This window comes from Blennius ocellaris (genome assembly GCF_963422515.1).
Source record: "Blennius ocellaris genome assembly, chromosome: 6".
Lineage (NCBI taxonomy): Eukaryota > Metazoa > Chordata > Actinopteri > Blenniiformes > Blenniidae > Blennius > Blennius ocellaris.
In genome coordinates, this window is record NC_137655.1 from 15050545 (window position 1) to 15071767 (window position 21223).

General features: G+C 39.8%; 1 protein-coding gene across 1 annotated transcript; it reads right to left on the reverse strand.

Moving 5' to 3' along the window:
* Nucleotides 1-207: 207 nt before the first annotated feature.
* On the reverse strand, nt 208-20760 carry LOC308131453 (coiled-coil domain-containing protein 148-like; the record flags this gene model as incomplete). Its single annotated transcript, XM_080498181.1, has 10 exons — nt 208-351; nt 905-1039; nt 1214-1331; nt 3507-3625; nt 5344-5484; nt 12548-12754; nt 15906-16044; nt 16508-16683; nt 17352-17447; nt 20644-20760. The coding sequence occupies 10 exons, from the start codon at nt 20758-20760 to the stop codon at nt 208-210; spliced, it is 1392 nt and encodes a 463-aa protein (XP_080354307.1).
* Nucleotides 20761-21223: the final 463 nt, after the last annotated feature.

Below are 21223 nucleotides of genomic sequence, written 5' to 3' on the forward strand. Positions count from 1 at the left end.
CCTATATTAAAAAGAAGTATAAAAAAATAAAGCACGGTGTCGCTTGGTGGTTGATACAGTAGTTAAAAAGACACTTTATGAGTACATGAACCATTGTAGCAAGAGGTGAATAATTCTCATCGGCTGTATTTTTGACATGAAATAAAATGCTTAAGGTCTGGGGGGGAAAAAATCTTTATTTATCGTCTGACCCAAACAAAACATGAACTAGAACTCAAGTATAGACTTGGTGTCTCGACGGGGAGGTTTATGGGGCCTGACAACTGACAGAACTTGTTTGGCATACTGACTGCGATGCATATCAGCCTCGCGAAGAGCCAGCTCAACACGCACACGTGGGTCAGACAAAATCTGAAAAACAGATGTTAAAAAAGAAAAAGAAAAAACATAATAAATAATAGACTTCCAGATGTTTTACATTATTTCTACCTGGTCACAGTTTTTATTTGTTTCTTTTTAATACTTGGTAAAAGCTTGACAACTAGCCCCAGGAGAAACTCATTCACAATCCTGAAATCATTATTCATTACCTGCGTTACCTAATAACCTAAGTTGTTCTGTACAGTGGAAAGAAAAACACTCGCACATAGATTCAACAGTTCACTGTTTGACTCCGAGGCATTGACATCAAGGCTGTGGTGAAACGAGAACAAATATTACAATGACCAGCCAAGCAGCTTGCATAATCTTCCTCCCCTGCATGGGTCACTGGTCAGTATCACCCAAGATAAAAATGAAACATAAACCACTGAAAGTAATCGAGCTAATGGGGTACTGGGGGTACGCGCAGTATATAAAACACTGATAAGGACACTGGGGCAACTAATAACGCAGCTTTAGAGTCTTTGAAATCTTCTGAGCAAAAGGTGAATGTCAAAGGAGAGTATATGTTATCATGGCTCACCTGTGTGTCTGTGTACGTGTTTACATTGAAGAGGGGTTTTTGGATGTGAAACTCATTTTCATCCAAGTGTCGACTCCTCCAGGCTTTTGTATCTGCCATCATCCTCTTTGGGTCTGCCTCTGCCACTACCTCCACCTCCGGAAAGTCACAAAAATATACATTTAATTGCATCTTTAAAACACGGCGCCAATAGGTGGCAGTGATGCTTTTACAGTGATAAGGGTGAGTCCAGTTCTTCTCTTTTGATTGATTTCAAGTGACGGAACAAATCCGAGTGGCTGAAAGTGTTAACAGCAGATAATGATCCACCTGTTTCCTGAGAGCTTGCAGACGACTCTCTCTCTCCTGTTCTTCTCTTTGCTGCTCAAGCTCCTGGGCCTTCCTATCCATCCTTCGCTGCTCCAACAATTCCGCCCGAATCTGTACTCTAGAGGGAGAAGAAGGGGAAGTGTGGACATCAGATCTAAACAGCCCTTCTCTTCTACTACCACCAACACAATCAACATTACCTATCCCTCCTGACACAACGGGCCTCAGGCTGTGGAAGGGTTTTATGGAGCTGCCAGAATCCAGCTCCTCTCCCATCACCATTTTTTTTTTTTATCTCTTTCTCACCCTACACAATTCAGTTTCTCATTCCTGTCAGAGTTTACTCTCACAGCCAAAGTCATCACCTTTATACAGTAGTAGTGGTAATCACCATGCCCATCTAAGGAGAACTGCTGAAGAAACCGATCAAGCAGAGACCTTTTATTTTTATTTTGTAATAATTCAGCATCCTCCCAACAACAGGGTTTCTGTGAGGAACCTCTCAGCATGTTCCACCCCTGACGATTGTGGGCGTGCTCCTCAAGAGGGGTCACATCTCCACTGACTCTGCAAGGGACAAGCAGCAAAAACAGAAAAAAAAGAAGCTATTTTCACACTATTTTCTGCTAATTGAAAAGCTTACACTTCAGTGATTTTTTTTGTTTATTGCTGTTAGTTATTGCGTTTGTGAGTCAGCAAAATATTTTTCAAGGAACTCAAAGTGGGTCTTGTTGCAAAGGTACGCAATTTTATCAAGCTTGCAATGTGGGTATATTATATACACAGATGTAGTTTTGGAACAGCAATAAACCTCACAACATTTTGCAGTCCTGGTTCAGTCCCCCGCAGCATAAATATACATCAATCCTTTCATTCTTTCTGTTTGTAGTGGCTTCACAAGGAAACATTTGCCTTTTTATGAAATATACATGATGGTATGTTCTGGCTCATACTGTGAAGCAGTAGCAGTGAATTCTTAGAACATGTCTGCCATTGTTTCAAATAATCATTAAAGATGTCAATAAGACAATACTAAGAACCAACCCACTTCAATATAGAATAAGATCATAGAAGATGCACAACCCTGTAAGAGACAAATGATAAAAAACACTCTTGGTGTGTTACACTCATAAAGTTTACCAAAGAGTGTAATGCTCATCAACTGTCGCTGCTGCTCGAGCACTGTAAGGTGCAATTATGAGGCTTCTTCAATCATTTCCTCAGCAAAACACATAGTTGTGTTAAGTGTTAGTGACAGGAGCAACCCTGTAGGTCCGTTTAGCGGGTGCAGTCCACAAAATGACACCATTCCTGGTTTTACTCCAGCTATGGACATCAAACATCTGTATTTACAAGCAAAATATGATCTGAAAACATTGCAATCTCTGAATTGAAAATTACATTTTTAGATTTTTGCAAGCTTTCTTTGTTATCAGATTAGTAACATTGATAACACTCCTCCTTCTTGGAAATTGTTCTGTTGAGTTGTGCTCTTCCAATAATTGAAACAAAAAGAAAGCACTAACATAAACTCTGAAGGAACTTCACTATAGATACAGTTTTAGCTCAAGAAGGAATGTTATCCTGCACTCACAGCTGCAGCTACAGAAGGCTGTGTAGTAGTAGCCTCAGGGGTTGTGTTGTGGTTCAACCTCGAAACAAGGAAACGCCTAAGGGCTATGTCATACCAGCATGACATGTCTCAGCCTGAAAAGAAGCAAGCTGAAAAGTGTATGTACACAGATGGACACAAGAGATATTCTCTATATGAACTCAACAATGAAGCACAGCAATGGGGATCATTCAATTCTGAGGTGGTTTATCGTCCTAAAGATTGACGCCTCTAAAGGAACAACGGTCAACTAACAAAAAATGCAGCGTGCGCCATTTCTTCCTACATTCATACTACCAGTCAAACAGCAGAAATTCACTTCAAAGCTTTGCAGTACTACTTGAAGTATGAAGAAGAGTTTAAGGAGTGCTGGCTTTCCTCCACATTCGCCTGACCCATTGAATTTTTTGGAACATTTATCGGGGGTGCTTCAAGACTGAAGGGGTCAGTCATTCTCAACATCACAACCGGCTCTGAGTCAGATTGATGACGTGTTGCACAGGTTCAGCTTTAATCCAACTTAAACAGGCTCACTAAAGATGAAGATGTTCTAAAACTTTATTCAACGCTTGCAAGCTAGTAGCTTTACAATAATTAAATAAACACATGAGAGATTGTGGTTGCGGAGTGTTAAACAACCCTGACACACCAGGTGGTGATGTCCCATGGTGCAACACTCACCTGTGTTTATCTTGCCTCGCCTGCTCTGCCATGACACTCCTCAGTTTATCAAGTTGCTCTTGATACCGGTGCACCAGTCTCTCCAGCATTTTCTGCTCCTCCAAACGAAACTGTTTGACCTGGGGGGGGGGGGGGGGGGGGGGGGGGAGAAGGAATAATGACTACAAAGTTAACAAGAACAATGGCTACACTTCCACCGAGTCGACTCCAGCAGAACTCTTAAGATCATCATGTCCTATTGATTGAGACGGAGCAGGAATCAGATAAGTGTAAATAGAAAGAATGAGATGATATTTCAATGTCTGCCAGACTATTGTGCTAAATTATATGGGACTCAATGATGCCTAAATGTTCTCATTAATCAGAGTGTCTCAGGTTGCCCATATCCTCTGAGCAGACCCCTGAGGAGAGAGTTAATTAAACAGTTGGACACACACACACACACACACACACACACACACACACACACACACACACACACACACACACACACACACACACACACACACGCTTTGCTACTGTGGTATCTGATAGTTCAATCACTCAAGTGAATTATGAAAATACCAAGATAATTGTATTATTATATGCCGGCAATTTGATTTCAGTAGAGTCTCAGTTTTAATTCATCTAGACATAAATTCCAAGGACGGCAAAACCATGTTCCATCAAATCACTCTTCATATTAACATCTGTGGAACATGTGTAGCTCTAGTGTAGACTTTTTAACATTTGATAAGATATAACAATAATAATTAGTTTTACTCTATATTTTTGACAAAAGAAATCATTCATATACCAGGTTGGGTATATGAATGATGCATGCATGCATACATGCGTACAAAAAGATTTTAGGGTTAGCTGACAAATATAACTTAGAGCTTTTGAAAAGTACTTTCTGTTCTGGGAAATCATCCCCACTTCTGAGCTGAGTAGCCTACTTAAGATCAATCTGAGCCAACATAACTTATTTTTCGAAGACAAATGTTTGACACATGGTGGAAAACCATCTGAGGCCCACTGACAAATGTAGAATGTGACAAAATACACAATCTTTTTTTTCTTCTTTTTTTTTCATTGACTACCGTATGTCCTAAGATTGGAGAGGTTATCTGTATCCTGAAGGAACTGGCTGCATGCTAATGATGCAAAAGATGTCATGCAAAACTAAACCTGCATGTAATGCATAAGGATAAGACTTTGTTAAATTGGAATGAGTTCCACCTTTCTATATTAGCTGATACATCCACAGTACACTTGAAGATTTCCTTTACAATAATAAATTAATTGAACTTAGTTATATTTTCACACATTACGGAGGAAAATTGTCCTTTTTTGTCATTTTGCAATCTGGTGGCACCGATTTGTAATAATTGTTACATATCAAATGAGAAACAATTGAAATATTAGGATTTTTAACATTAATCGGTCATAAATGACCTATTATCACACTTTCACTATTTTCTCATAAACATTTGACCTACATTTTTATTTCACACTGAAATTGGTGCATGCTGTCTTGTTTTTATATCAAATTAAAATGATAGCATAACACATGTGCTGTACACTAGGAAAGAACACCAAGGTTTGAATAGGTCACGTGAGAGTGATATTACATTTAAAATTAAAATAAATTGCAATAGCATGTAAAATGTACTTAATCATAAGGACAAAGGTATTAAACAGGTTAAGACATTTGTTTAAAACACATTTTTTCCATGTTACTGCATCAAACTGGTGAGAGACACATAAGTGAAAACAAAGATTTTGGCTTTCATTCATTCCCAGTGTGACTAGTTTTGAAAAAGATTTGTGGTGACAGATGTAAAAGTGTCATTACTTTTTCTTTCTGCTGTGACCTGAGGGTGGCTTGTTTCTCTTGCTGCTTTTTTAACTTGGCCTCCTCCTTCTCTTGAAGTCTTGCTGCTATCGTCGCTTCCAGCTTAGCCACCTCCTCCTGTTGAGCCCGCCACTGCTGCAACTACAAACACACATGCAAATACCCAACCATATTATTGCCCACCAACCTCTGGTTTCAAAAGAAATCCTCACAGCGAGAGGACCAGAGTGCCAAAGTGTTGCATGAGCTTCAGAAGAGGCATCAACACTGGTTTTCACACTAGATCCTTCAAAGAACCGAATCATTAAAAAAAAAAACCTTTTGTCGAAGGTCTGTACTGAATTGAATTAATTCTAGAGTCAGAGACATTCAGAAATATGGGTCAGGTATTTCAATAAGGCTTTCAAAAGGTCAAGAACAGATACAGTATATTCATCCATAGATGACCATACAAAAATATGCCAAGAAAAATTGAGCACAAAGATTTAGTTTAAAAAGGTTACGGCTGTGGAAAGAAACTAAGTTCACTTTTCCAACTGAGTTTAATTGGCTTCAATGAGTCTGAATAAGCTCATTTTGAACATATGTGAAAGTTTGGTAACATTTTCTCAGAGTCGTCTCTTAAATGTAACATTTCAAAGGCCCACTCATTGAGATAATGCATTACCTAACCTCTGGAACGTTCGTCATCAGTCCACCCATCTATAAATCTTCACAGAAGCTCGTATCAGCTGACTATGAGCAAAGCCAAGGGACACCTTGGACAAGGCAATCTAGCAAGCTTGCACACACACACACACACACACACACACACACACACACACACACACACACACACACACACACACACACACACACACACACACACACACACACACACACACACACACAGTCCTAAGGGCAGTTCATGGTCACCAATTAACCTCACATGTATGTTTTCGGACCATGGGAGGGAAAAAGAACAACCCACACATCTACGGAGAAAACATACAGCCTTCACAATGTAAGCCTACCAAACCGGATATATTCTTGCTGTGAGTCGAGTGTCAAGTCACCCCAGTTGTAACCTGGAGCATAAAACGGTGTAATACTTCAGAATATCTCAAATGTAGAATGTCTGACCATTTGCTCCTCCGAAACTTTACACACCACTATGAGAAAGACAGGAACGCACGCACACACATATTGTGTAATCATTACTTGTGTATTTTTACATGATTTTGCTCTAATCACAAATATAACTATGGCTTACACAACCCAAACCATCACCTTAAAATATGCCCATCCCTCAAAATTTTATAATTTGCGGGTAAACAAACGTTGGTTCCATAAACACATCTTGACACACTCGCAGATATTTGCCTGGGAGTGACTGACAGGTTCGTTATGCAGCCGCCTCACTGTGGGGTGCCGGGTATTGAAGTGTTGCATTCCAGCCATGCAGACAGATTTACAGATCCATCAGAGGAGAGCTTAAGGAATCCCCTAAGGAATTGACTGCAAATTAGCATGGCCATACACGCACATTAACACTACCACTAGCATCAAGTCAATCACACTTGACGTCCACCTGAGAAAAAGCAGCAGCTGTGAGTTTGGGAGACGATCTTAAACAATCTCGCCTCTAATCCACTTCTACTTAACAGCGCTGACGCTGGGGATACCACACGGCTCATCAGACATTTCAATATTCTCAGTCGTAGCACAATTTTTGTGAAGCGTCTATTAGAACGTCCAGGCCTTATTTTTAGAAAACAAGTTCTCCGCACTGACGTGAAGGTGTTAAGTGTAAAACAGGCAAGACAGAAACCACGTCCTAAACCAACAACAGTTATATAGCCAAAATAGCATGAGCAGTGTTTACCAAACACAGAACTACAGATATAAATACATAGATTAAATAGAATGGCCGTAGCAGACACAAACGTTAGTACAAACAAGTTGTGCAATAGTAGAGACTGAATAGCAACATTATATTATCATCAACCATACAACAAGTCTGCATTATGTATGAAGTATGTCATAATGTTGTGAGACATTAGTCACATTAACAGGAAGTTAATGGCTCTGATATCCATGAATCTTAAATGAATTCCACACAACATACATTCAGCTGTTATACAATCTTTCAAGAATGGTAATTGACTCCATATTTCTTTCTCCCCTTTTTGTTCTGTATAGTACATGCAGAGGCTTGAGTTCAGTCTGTATGTGATGTATTCCCGTGGCCTGTCTTGTAAAGTATCAAATATGGATTAAATGTTGTAAACAAATGCATGTAAAAAAAAAAAAGGGGCAATTCCAAAAATGTAAATTTCTATAAAGAATACCAAAATAAATTTGAGAGTATTGTAGGTGTTTGCTTTTCTTCTAAGAAACATGAAAACATGTTTGCATAATTATACCATCCACCAAGCAAAGCCTATCCTGTATTAGATACCTTTATATTTACTGCTGGCACTGTGGGCGATTGTACGTGTAAACAGTAGGAGTGTGTAAAGCACAGTTCTGAGACATTGTCATTTTTTCAAGTGGTCTGTCATATAAAAACATCTGAAGTTCATTTACTGGATGAAAAAACCCAACACAAAACAAGATGAGACATATCTTTTAAACATTAAAAATCCACAGTGTCTAAATGCATTTACCGGATCTGCTTGTTTAGGCAGACGTGACGAAGCATTTCAAGAAGAACAAAGAAAAGAAAATGGTCATTATATAGAGTCGACAATAATTTGTCAGTGGAATCTCATTTTCTGTGAATTCAAATGGTAATGGGATGCCATTATTTTCCGTGGTGGCACAAAAGAAACTGGAGATGTCAGAATAACAAAAGAGGGATAGCCTTTTTATCTGAGTGCTGAATCCTTTGTTCATATAACTGTACAGCTGAAAGTCTTCTGTTAGGGGAAAACATAGCAGCCATCACAACTTTCCATCAAAGGTCACCTCATAAAGTATGAAACAGAAGAAATATAAAATCAGGCAAACCTATGAATCACATACTTTATAAACCACCTAATTAGTGGTTGTGGGCGGACTGGAGTTGATCGGTGATGTACATCCTGAAGAGGTCACCAGTTCATCACAGGGTAAACACAGAGAGATATAGACACACGAGGAGGATATGTAAACTCCACACAGTCGGACCTTTATACTCTTGCCGTAACATAAAAAGGGCTCACCATTACATCATAACGTGGGCCCTAACAAATCAGAGAGAAATCAGAGAGAGAGAGACAGAGATAGAGCACCATATGTGGGGCCACTCCACTGATTGGCGTTAATGATAGACCAGAGTTACAGGATCTTCAAAAAGACAAAAACTCATGTCCATTATGAGTGGAGAAAAGTGAAATCATGCAATTACAGCTGTATTTCCTCAGCTCACACCATCTGATTTCTCCTGAGGTCCATAGCAGTTATATCCACTTTGCAGAGAAAAAAAAGAAAAATTTATACACATATGAGCGATTAACTCCTCAGAGACTTGTCAGCTCACACATTGTACAGCCCACACGTTGTGTCAGCGGCTGAGACACTGCCGTGTCCGTTTGGCCACCAGAGGAGCTTGATAGTTATAACACTAAAACTGTGCCTGGAGAATATCCTGATCGCTGCAGAAAGGACACACATATCATGTGGCCACTGGTTAACGCAGCAACGATCCTACTTTTCAAAGAAATGTGGAAAAGAGAAAAGGTAAAATATGCAGTTGCCACAAAAGAGCACACATGGGAAATGTCTCTCCTTTTGGCCATTGTGTCACTTGTTATGTTGGCCGGCCCATCCCTTCTCCCACCTGAGCATGTTGCAACAATCTGTCATCCCTCCAGGCTTTATTTTCTCATGTGGAAAACACAATCACTCATCAAAGAGGCCTGGGAGAGAGATATAAGCGGGAGTTAAAATGAAAGCAAGGACACAATGAAAGGCGAGAATGAACAGTAACACTAAGAACAATACCGACTAATTACAGCAGCCAGAACAATCAGCCGGTGATTTGAAAAGAAGAGTCCTCTTTCAAACAATAAAATAGAGTGAAATAAGCAACGTCTCATGCTAAATCGTCCATTTCAATTTGGCTTCACCAACAGCTTCTTTAATTCTCACACTGTGTGTCACATGTGCATATCCTCATAAAAGTGAACTTTTGTGACAGTGATGTCGTCTGTGTCAGCAGATGCCATCATTTTTGGTTCTGTGCAGTTCTGTGTGGAGCTTGTAAACTGTATGGCATTGTTGCCTTTTGCAAAAGAATACATCCTTATTCTGGCGCAGGTATAGCCAACAAATTCCAGACTATTATACAAATAGCATAATAATCTTCTATACAAACCAACAATTATAAATGCTCCCCTTTGTTTTGTGAACTTAAATAAATATCTTTAATCTATCTGTAAAACCTAAACAACATAGCAGCTTTGAAGAAAAATAAGTGTCATTTCAATGTTAAATTGCAAAGTGCCCCCTGGTGCTGAAATGGCAAAATAATGTCCTCTGTGCTTCATATATTAACGAATTCTGTTTCTCCCAAAAATGCAACCAATGACTTGACGTTGTTTGGCAAATTATCTGAAGGAATAAAACGTGTGTCACAATGTTTCTCCTCAGATTGTTGCTGGATAAAGCCTGCTTCAGCTTTCAGCATGTATGTCCAAACAAATTCATCCTCACAGTTGTTCTTTGATGCTAATGCTATTTCGCTGACATGAAAGACCCTTCACCGCAGGGTCACTGTTGCTATCGCTGTTGTTTTATGTCTGCTCCTCTTACTAACGTACCCAAATATTGATTGAATAAATTAAAAACAGCAGTAACCCCCATCAAGACAATTAAAGTGAAGTGTGACGGTTGCACAACTCCTCACTTCAGATAATGTGGTCAGTCATACAAGTATTGTCCAAGAATCATTGTATGCAGTGTTACATTTAAGTCAAAAGACAAGACAAGGAAACGCATTTACATAATCCGAGCTAAAAATAAATAATACGCACATCATGCGACCCTTTGATTTCTCAACCCTTTTTTTCCGCAGGGTTTAAATGGTCTCATTTGAGGTCATTTGTGAAAATGAGTTGCTCTTTTCACCTTTTTGCTAACCATCCTCTAGAGCAGGGGTGGCCAACCCTGGTCCTCGAGAGCCGCAGTCCTGCATGTTTTAGATGTTTCCCTGCTCAAACACACCTGTTGTCATGATGAGGCTCTGCAGAAAGCTTGACAAGGAGCCACTAATTGCTGTCAGCTGTATTGATGTGAGGAGACATCAAAAACGTGCAGGACTGCGGCTCTCGAGGACCAGGGTTGGCCACCCCTGCTCTAGAGTACCTGAATTTGTAAAATAAGACTGAGAATGAATTACTCTTAAATTATGTATCTTGATGACCTCAATAAAATATACATTCTATTGAATGCATACGTGACCTGCACACTGCATTGCACCAGACCGCTGCAAAAACCGTATTACACAGGACACTGACTACAATGGGAGGGACTCACAGATGAGCCAGGAGAGATATTTGGATCAGAGGCAGCAGCTGCAGAAACCAAGAGCGTTAAAACAGATGCAACAGGGGGAGAATCCATCTTGCCTCACCACTGTGTTACTGTGCTGTGACGATAACGGCAGGGGGAAGAAAGATTGGATGCAAACGGGCATCCATCTGAGCCTCAACACAAACTCAAATATGTATGAGCACATACACATCAACACAACGTGTGAATGTGACAAAGTCATCGGAATGAAATCTGTAGTTTTATTTTTCTTGTTGCATCAGTGGGCAGTGAAAGTAAAAACTCGGAGATGTGTTTATCAAAGTCATATGCATGTCATTTATATTTTTACTGTGGGTTCATCCAAATTACCCAAAGTCAAAGGCTCTCTTGTTGTCAGAAAGACATTCAAATGTCGCTCGAAGAAAAACCCTGCAGTCATCGATAATATATTCCATCATCCGAAAAACCTTTGAAGTCTTTTTACTTGCATAGCTTTATTATGCCATAGTCACTGCAGCTGTGTCTGAAGTACCTCCATTCTCTGAGAACAGGGTGTAAAGTAATCATTGCCCTGAAGTAAAACTGACAGTGCACACAGAAAATAAGTGTAAATATTACAGGCATAGTATTTGCAGGTAAAAACAATAAGTGCTGTAAAACAGGACGTAAAACATTAGTCAAAGTGAAAAATTCTGCAAGCCGCCTGTTAATTGGTGGATGTCCCAGAAGCTAATGATGACCAGGTGGTAAACTACTCAGTTACTATCACAAATATACCAGAGTTTATGCTTTGAACCGTTAGCAATGGCAATTGGGACATTAAAAGTTGAAATGATTATAAAAAGCAGTTAATGGCCGAGCTGTTACCTCCTTTTGAGGAGTTATTTTTTTGTTTGTTTGGTTTTTTTATGTTGCCAATTGTCATTTGCAGTTTTAAGAATATTGTTCTCCTTTAAGATAAGGCAGGACTTACAACACACACAAGCAAATCAATCAACAATCATTTTTCCACATGCCTCTCACTGGTACTGGTACGAAACCAAGCTGTTGGCTTCTGGCTTCAATATGGTTTTCTAAAAGGTTAAGTCAAAATATAGAGTTGAAGAAATCTTAAAGAAAATGAACGATTAATTGATTTGATGTGTGACAATATGCAAACTTCACCAGTCTCAAGGAAACAAATCTAACACTCAGCAAGCCAGCAGTGAAAAAAAAACCTCGGGTTTTGTTATTTGACTAAGTGAAAATCATTGGTGTCAGACAGCAGAAGCTCTCCATCACACTTCAGAGGGCTTTGGCCAAACAGCCACAGGACAACCACAGCATTAAAAAAAAAAAAGTACACAGGGCAAGCAAATTCAATTTGCACAGTACTATATCAACATCACATGGATTTGTTCACAGGAGTAACTTGTTTGTTGTGTGAATGTGAAGCAATACCCCGAAGACACGGCGACATCATGTTTGCGAGACCATTCTTATGAGCTTGTTTGCATTCACAGCCCATCCCAAGTGGCAGCTAAAGCGAGAGATGCTGTCAGGCAGTCTGGTGATGTACGGTCTCATCAGCAGATACACTGTACACAAGCCGACAGTAAGACACTGCTGCTTTGCAGCCCCCCCCAATGCATGGCGATGTCATAGCTACACGTGTAATATTTCCTATGAAATGAAGGAAAAGGACATCATGCTAATAACTAATACAAACCTTCTCTTTGAGATGCAAGCAGAGGTCCTGTTGTTGCTTTCGGTCTCTGTGGAACTCCAGCTCCGCCTGGTGGGCATGTTTTGCCTCCTGGAGAAGGACCAGGGCTCTGAACCGCAGCTCCTCCTGGTCTCGTTGCAATTGCTGGGCTACCACTCTCAGCTGGTTCTGGATGAAGCATTGAAAGTCCCACGCACGTTCATGATCCCTCTGGAAGCACAGGACCAGAAAGAGCGTTTGTACGGACGGGTTGATATAAAGGTATAATCGGACAGGCCACCACCCTGAGTCCCTGAGCAAGACCCCTGACCCCCACCAGCTCCTTGGAGCGCCACACTGTGGCCGCCCACTGATGGGTCAATTTGGTTGAGAGGATTTTCCCAACAGGATTAACAAAGTATGATCTATCAATTTTTAAGCAATAAAAAAAAAATGTAAAGACTGAAGATTAAAAAAAGAAAGAAAAGCCTTAGGAGTTAAACACAAGGAAAAGACAAGGTGATAACAAAGTATGACAGCCTAAATGGTTACTCTCCTCCATGAGCCACTGCGCTGCACCGTACTGACCATATGGTAGGAGAATTCCTCAAATGCCACTTTGAAATATACAGTCTGTAAGAATGGCAACAGGTCCCAGCAGGACACCTCTGTGTAGGATCTACCTCTGCCGGAGTATAAAATGGTCTTTTTCGTGGGGCTGTGAAGGAAAACAGTTCCTTTCTGTGTGAGGGCTGTCTGTAGCTATTCATCATTGTGTCAGCGCTCACAGAGGCTGTGCCACTTGGCTGCTTCATTGGAACAGAGGGAATGATATTCATCTATGGGCTAATAGCAGCTAACTGACGGTGGGAAGGCATTAGACGGCTGACTGGTTTTATTGAAAATGAGTGAGCTGACAGGCCTGCCAACGGAACACAAGTGTCAGAGGCAGTCAAGCAAATCCTGTTTATTAATGCACAACTTAAGAACTAGAGGGAGAGCCACCCTTGATTCCTCACCTTGTTGTCTCCCTCTCAACCTTACCTTCCTTGTGTTATTTTATAAGAGAGTGACCCTCCACACAGTGTGTGTTGTATTCATGACTTGCACATTTCATGCATTCAAAGTTTGTTAGCACACAGGCATCTATCCACTTTAATGATGATACTCGAGTGTCTGTATGGAAAGATGGTGTCTGCTCCACACTGGGAAGTGTCACAACACCTAGTTGAACTGTAACATCACCATTTCCTCTGTGGAGTGCTGTCTCCATGAGGATTCAGCATTGCAAAGAGGAGAAGATAAAAATGTCCACATGAAGTCAGAGATACTGAGAGGTATGAGTTGTTATTTTTGCTATTCTCGTGAAACACGATGAGGGCATTACTATGCAATCCTGCAGGTTTTATTTACTTGTAGGAGATAATAGTGTAGACAATGAAGTACCCCATCCAGCAGGGGGAGATGTCCACTCAAAGCTAGCTGGAGTACCATTACTTCATGTTAGTGACTCTTTGAGGTTTGTTGCACTTGTCAGTAAAAACTGCATAGAAAACCTGACTGATACTGCAGCAAATGGCACATGGGTTGCAGTTACACTCCATGGTCGACAAACTCAAAAATACCCAGAGTCAAAAAGCATCACTGACAAAAAAAAAACTAAAAACATTTGCTGTTCTTTGATTTTGCTTGGGGAATTTCGTGAAAGCTCAGAGGGCGAGAAATACATTGAAGATGACCACTGATGCTTATTTATCCACCAGGAACCCTACAAGTCACTTGCCTCTGCTCTCACCTTCTATCTCACTAAGGAAAAACCCAGTCAGAGCATAGAATAATTATGGCATCACCCTAAAATGATGGCAAAATAATATAACATTTCAGCTCAAACCACAACAACCCTTTAATGTTCGTTTGCTGAGATTAAAAACCGGCATAGAAAAAGGCAAGCGCTGAGATGCTGACTCCAAAGACACAAAAATTAATTGGAACTAAAGCGCAAAGAATTGAAAATTCACACCATTGTAATGTGTGGAAGAGTAATGGGAATCATTTTTCATGAACAAATACAATATCTGCCCTCGCCACACTGCAGCCAGTCACAATTCATTTTTTCCACTTTATTTCTAATGGAGCTGAAAGTTCACAAGCACAGAGCTCAGTTCAAACAGGGAGACCAGCCTTGAAGCTAAGTAATCAGCATCATACTTAATTCACTTCATTTAGATTGAAGTATCAGATAAGGTAAATCCCAAGAATGCCCCTATAAAATCATGGTTTCCTTTATTGGAGTACTCATCACAGATTTGCATTTAAGCGCTTCATTAAAAAGGTTTCAGAAAAACCAATTTATAGGTCCCACTGATAATGCACATGTGAATTTAATCAAGTGTAATATCTGAATTAGGTGGAGTCAGACTTATCTGGGACTGTTTCTGAGAAAGTGAAGAGCATAGAGAGAGAGAGAGAAACATCTTTCCTGCCCGTGAGCCCCCACCTCTAAGGCTGAATGATCACAGTTCTAAATGCAGCACCCAGCTGGAACTGATATGAGGACAGGTCTCTGGGCACGGGCGAGGGAGGAGAGGAAGGGCCCGGCGGTTGTCATGGCAATGCTAGGCAGTGGCCTGAGCCAAACGTCCACAGTGGGTGACGCGGCACATCCTGCAGCGTGCTGAGCAGACGATTGTCCGGGCTTATTTGTGTGTCTGTCTGCTTCGTTCAGGCTACTCAGCCACATTGATGAGGGAGCGTGGGACTCACGCTGCAGGGCTGCCTCTGACAGAGGGAGGAGGTGCATTCTCAGATGGGTGTGTCAATCTTAAATGCTGCTTTACTTTACAGTATGTGCATGCAAACTGAAAGTATGTGTGCTTTGTGCCACATGCAGAAAAGTATAAAAAACTGAATTGTAATTGACAGTAATAATTGCCCCAGAGGATACAGTTACACCATGATAAATTTAGATCTTAAGTATGGCACATAAATTACTTTTTTTTTTAAATAGCCAGAAGGTGAAACAGTTGTTGCGCTGACTCGCAACTGTGTGAGAAGGAATAGAAGCCCTCTAAAACAGGCTGCTGACAAAAAATTTTTTAGCTCATTAATATGCCTAAAAACATGTAAGCTGGAAATGGTGAAAATTCCCAATCAGTACAGAAAACTCCAGTTAACTCCAATATATGTTTTAGCATCCCAAATATACACATGCAACTTTGAAGTGAGTTCAACTTTTTGGTCTGTTCAACGTTTCAGATATGTATCTACTGTGCCTGTCTATTCACACTGTCTATTACCCAAAGACAACATATTTTCTGCATTTATCTTTAACTGTTTTGCAATTAACAATGAAACGCATCTTATTCGTCTCCCAAGGACATACCAGTTGTTGTTTTGTCTTCCCAGGGAACACTCTCAACAGCATGTCCATGCGCAGCTCTCTGTAGTTGGGTATGCCATAAGTGTAGTGAGACAATATGAACAGGAATTGTTCATGATCCTCAGGACACCAGCCACAGAACCTGTGAAGCATTGCATTTGAAAAAAAAAATATCCATGATTACAGTCATAAATAAATGTAGAATATACTGAAACTATGCTTCCCATTCCTCTAGTTACCTTTCCTAAAGCTATTCATATAAAAGGAGAGTGGTATACAACAGCACAGTACAATGAACCACGTGGAACTAACAATCACATTATAAAGGAACTTTAAGACATTGTCATAATATAATGGTAAATACCTCATGTCTGGACAGTAAAATGACTGTTGCTCTACATGGGGTCGATGCTCTGCTGTTATTTTAATCATTGATCTTGATCTGTTCGGCTTTTACGTGTACTCATTGAAATCGATGCTACACAATAGTTCTGAACTTGCTGCATTTACTTATTCCTACCACATTTTCCCCATTCAATCAATCTGCAAGTGCTCAATGGCATGCTAAGAAGCAAAGTCAAAAGTCTAACTCTCTTGAGGCCCACCTGTCAGTTGTTTGAAGTTGCTCTTGAAGACTCTGTAACCTGCTCTGATACTTTTCTGACAGGAAGAGGAAGGCTTGAATTAACGAGTCCTTCAGCTCTGGGTAAGGGCAGTCAAAATCCCGAACATCTTGCGGAATGTTTTCAGTCGTCACCAAATTATCTGGAGTAAGACGTTTCTGCAAAGAAAGATACCATGACAATCTCCGTAGAAGGTTATGTAACTGTACATCTTTATGATGTTTCCTCATTGGTAATCAGCTCTGATCGTAGCTCCTAACTTAATTAGATGGCAAATATTGAACAATTATGGTAGGATAATCTAATTTCTCTTTCAGACATATTGCAGTGTACGAATAGGACTAAATCCAAACAAACAATCCAAAGCACGTTAGGAAGTTTAAAAGTATTATAATGTTAAACTGAAAATATTTGAGCAGTGAACACTGTTGTTTTTTTTGCTTCATCTCACCTGTTGCCCAAACCTTTTTGCACAACATATTAAATAATTTTTTGTTTCTCATGCCATGTAGCAGCCAGTACACATGAAACTAAAGGGTGAACTGTAATGAAGAATTGAAATTGAAAAACTCTATCTATCTATCTATCTATCTATCTATCTATCTATCTATCTATCTATCTATCTATCTATCTATCTATCTATCTATCTATCTATCTATCTATCTATCTATCTATCTATCTATCTATCATGATTTTCTAACATTTAAGTAACTCCACAAACAAGCCCATTTTGGCATATTTGATGTTAGGAGTATGACCATAAAAAAAATAATAATAATAAATAACAATCCACACATCACTAGAATTTCAGTAATGCAAATCGTACCTCCAATTTCAGGTCCTTGATCCCCCTCTCCAAGTCCAAGTTCTCTGAAAGAAGAGCTGCATTTATGCCATCCTGCTGGTCTTTAACCAAATGAACCTAAAGGTTAAAAAAAGAAAAGTCTCATGAAGGGAGGCATGAAGCAGGAAAAATAAAATGGAGAAATTGGCTACAAGTTCTAATAGTGCTTGGAGGAGGACTGTCTCACAATGTGTTTATTACTTTAATATTACCTAACCTATGTCCTTTCTGTTGTCTGGATTATGAAACAGTGAGTAGTGATTCAGTATTAACAAGTGATCAGCAGCTATTGCCCAAGAAAAACAAATTAAAGTTAGAAATAGTTTTTTTTTTTTTAACAATGAGGCCACATTCACTGTATTACAAAATAGGATTATAATTACACTGAAAGATAAATGTGCCTCTGTTTGTTTATGGAAATGTTATGGGACAAGTCACAGTTAAAATATGTTTTGAAAATGTGTTAATTGGCCAAGTTGTGAACAGGGTGGAGAGGAGAAAAAACAAACCGTTTCTCATTGCATTCACAAGAAAGAAAGAAATGTGTACTATGCCTAAACTAATTTTTCCAAAAATATTTTTTTTTAAATTTGAAGTCACTTGCAATAGCATTTCTATGATTGTAACTGCTTCATTTTTCAGAGCAATGACTTTTAGGCTCTTACCCTGAATACTGATGAAGAGATTTTTCTTGATTTCTAAAATGTTAATAGAGCAAACAATGATGACGAAGCCAGCTTGTAAAGGGAAATTATCTGGTTTACGTAAATCCTAATACATATGGGTGACTTCTATGGCCCCTAATGCCCAACTGGTCAGGGTGCATCAGGAAAGGAATCTGGTATAGAACTTATGAAAAATCAGACGGAAGATCGCATCTTCTCAAGTCTCAACCCTGGGAGTCAGCGCCTTTTAATATGACTTTACTGCCTGCATTTACAATTGGTATTTCCATGAGAGCCTCACGAAGTTTGCACATGAGGAGTGACGGGGAAAAGCAGATAAAAATCTAAATTGACTTTATGTTCTCGGTGCTACCAGCTTTCAAGCACCTACTGCATTAGTGCGTCAATTTAATGAAATGTTCTAATGTACATTTGAGTGGCCAGAGCCAAAATGTTGGTTTATCGTAAAAGACATTTCCTTGAGTCTTCATAAAATCAGATGAGATTGAAACCTGAATGAGCAAGACATCTTAAAGATAGGGGGCTTATTTTGAATGTTAAAAATTAAAGTAAATCATAGTAATAAGTAATAGTCCAACCCACAATGACATGTAAAAATGTTATTATGGCCAAAGAAAGGAAGTGAATCCATTGTTTCACTACAATGGATAAAAAGTGAAACTATATACTGTAAATGAACAATGAGTGTGTTTAGCTGCTTGATGGACATCATGCTTCAGTGCAGATGAAAGACTGGGGGGGAAAAAAGCATCTCTAAGAAAGATAAGAACGATGGAAGGAGCCAATTGTGACAGAAAAACACAAAGAAAGCCTGAAAATGTTGCATTTCATTCAATATTATTACTCATACAGCCCACATGAGAAGAAGCAACTGTAACTGATGGATGGATGGATGGATGGATGGATGGATGGATGGATGGATGGATGAAAGTGTGGGGCTGGAGCCTAAACCCCAGCTGACTATGGGTGAATGCACAGATCGCTGTAGGAATGACAGACACTCACTCACTCACTCACTCACTCACTCACTCACTCACTCACTCACTCACTCACTCGCTCACTCACTCACTCACTCACTCACTCACTCACTGAGCAATTTTGAAGTCTCCATCCATACATCCATCCGTCTTCACACACTTACACTTGCACTTACAGGCAATTAAGGGTGATCAGTGGAGACCTGGAGAATACCCATTCACAGAGGATGTAAGCTCCATCTGAGACCATACGTAAACATAGGGAATTCTCGCTTTCGCCACACCACTATGTGATGTCTTTGTCTCACAGTCTATGCCAATATATAGGCAGCTGTGGCTTGGATAGGAGAGTGGTCGTCTCTCAATGGGAAGGTTGCAAATGCAATTCCCCATCTCCCAATGTCGAAGCGTTGAAGTATTTGGATTGAGCGCCTTGCATGGCAGCTGCTTCCATTTGTGTGTGAATTTAAATGTGAGTAACCGTGTAAAGTGCATTGAGGACTGCTCAAGCAGTGGAAAAGTGCCATATAAGTGAAATACATTTGCCACTTATAATATAAGGATTACAGAAGGTTGTGATTTTTTTTTTTGTAAGAAATATAAAAAGAGAATTTTATCCAGTCTCAGCTTCATCTTAATCATTAAAACCACATCTGGTAAAGCTAAAAATGTGGCCAACTTCAACAGCCAGAAAAATGGCATGGGATAAGCCTTATTTACTTTGATTCACTGATGTAAAGTAGCAATCAACTTTGTGTCCATTATATCACTTTAAACTCCTTACCATTGATGTAAATTATGTAATTTCCCTCTGGGATTAATAAAGTATTTCTATTCTATTCCCAGCTGAACTACATAGAATGTCCTTCATTGATTTGATGGAGGAAGCAGTGATAACAAGAAATGGCAACAAAAAAAAGATGTTTGAGAACACACACACACACACACACACACACACACACTGTGTGTGTGAGCCAGAGAGAGAAGAGGAGGTCATGGGAAAGAAACAAGCATGAGTGAGCAACACTGAGCCGACAAAATGTCTGGCAGAAGATTCATTCCAAGTGCGGTCTGTCTTTAAAGACCCCAGCTAACTCCTTAATCTCACCATTCATCTCTGGAGCCTGCAAAAAGCCTCAGAGAGTCAAAGACAGAATTGATGACTTTGGAACTGTGGGTAGCTCACAAATAAGAGCCTCATGGACAGAGAATAATGTGCACACGCTGAGATTGTTGTAGGGAAAAAAGCAGGAATTTATACTTTGGATGTGTATTTAAAAAAACCTTTTCTTAATCTTGTACCTGCAGAATATGTGCAAAGTTAAGATGCACTTTTGTTTCTTGCAGCGGACAGCCATGATCAAACATAGATGGTTTATCGACAACTAAGAACAAAAACATGCAAAATACAATTTAGTATTTTCAAAGGCTGAAGCATTATATATTCTGTAAGGTGGCATAAATGCTATATACATCAAAATTTCCATTTTGAGATATTCTGGACGTCTGCGAGCTTTGGCTGAATTAAGTACTAAGGTCAGTCATTACTATCCTTGTTACTATGGCGACATGGGGGGATTCAGTCATGTCTATATTTCTCATATACTGTACCTGCTGTATTACCTGTTCCCACTTTGATGGATGCGCAGACAACTGCTGCTGTTGTATTTCACCAGGTCTGAAGCGCAGATCATCTCTCAGCTGATAGACAGGCTCCACAGTGGCCATACTGTATGACTCCCGATCTCTCACAACAGACAGCTCTAACCACCCAAAACATACAAGAACGCAAATATTACATATCAGAGACTTGAGGTGTCGTGTCGTTGCTCAATGTAATTTGGGAGTTACCATCTTCTTGAAGTGAAAATACGGCAGAGTCTTTATCACTGCTTGGTCTCATCCTCTTGACAAAATTATTCTCAGCGTTCTCCCTGTTTAAGAAGAACAAGAAAAATGTACTGAAATGCAATCACGGTGGTAAATTCAGGAACACGGGTCAACCGTGAGACAAAAGTTGTTGTTAGCTGAAGGTTGTGAAGCTAATTTTTTGTGCTAAATTCAAAGGACAGCTGTGGTGTGTGTGTGTGTATGTGTGAATGAGTGAATGGGAAGTGTATAACACCTTTGGGCACAGTTCATCAGTGGAAGAGCATCATATAAGAGAACTCCATTTGCCAATTCTTCTCTA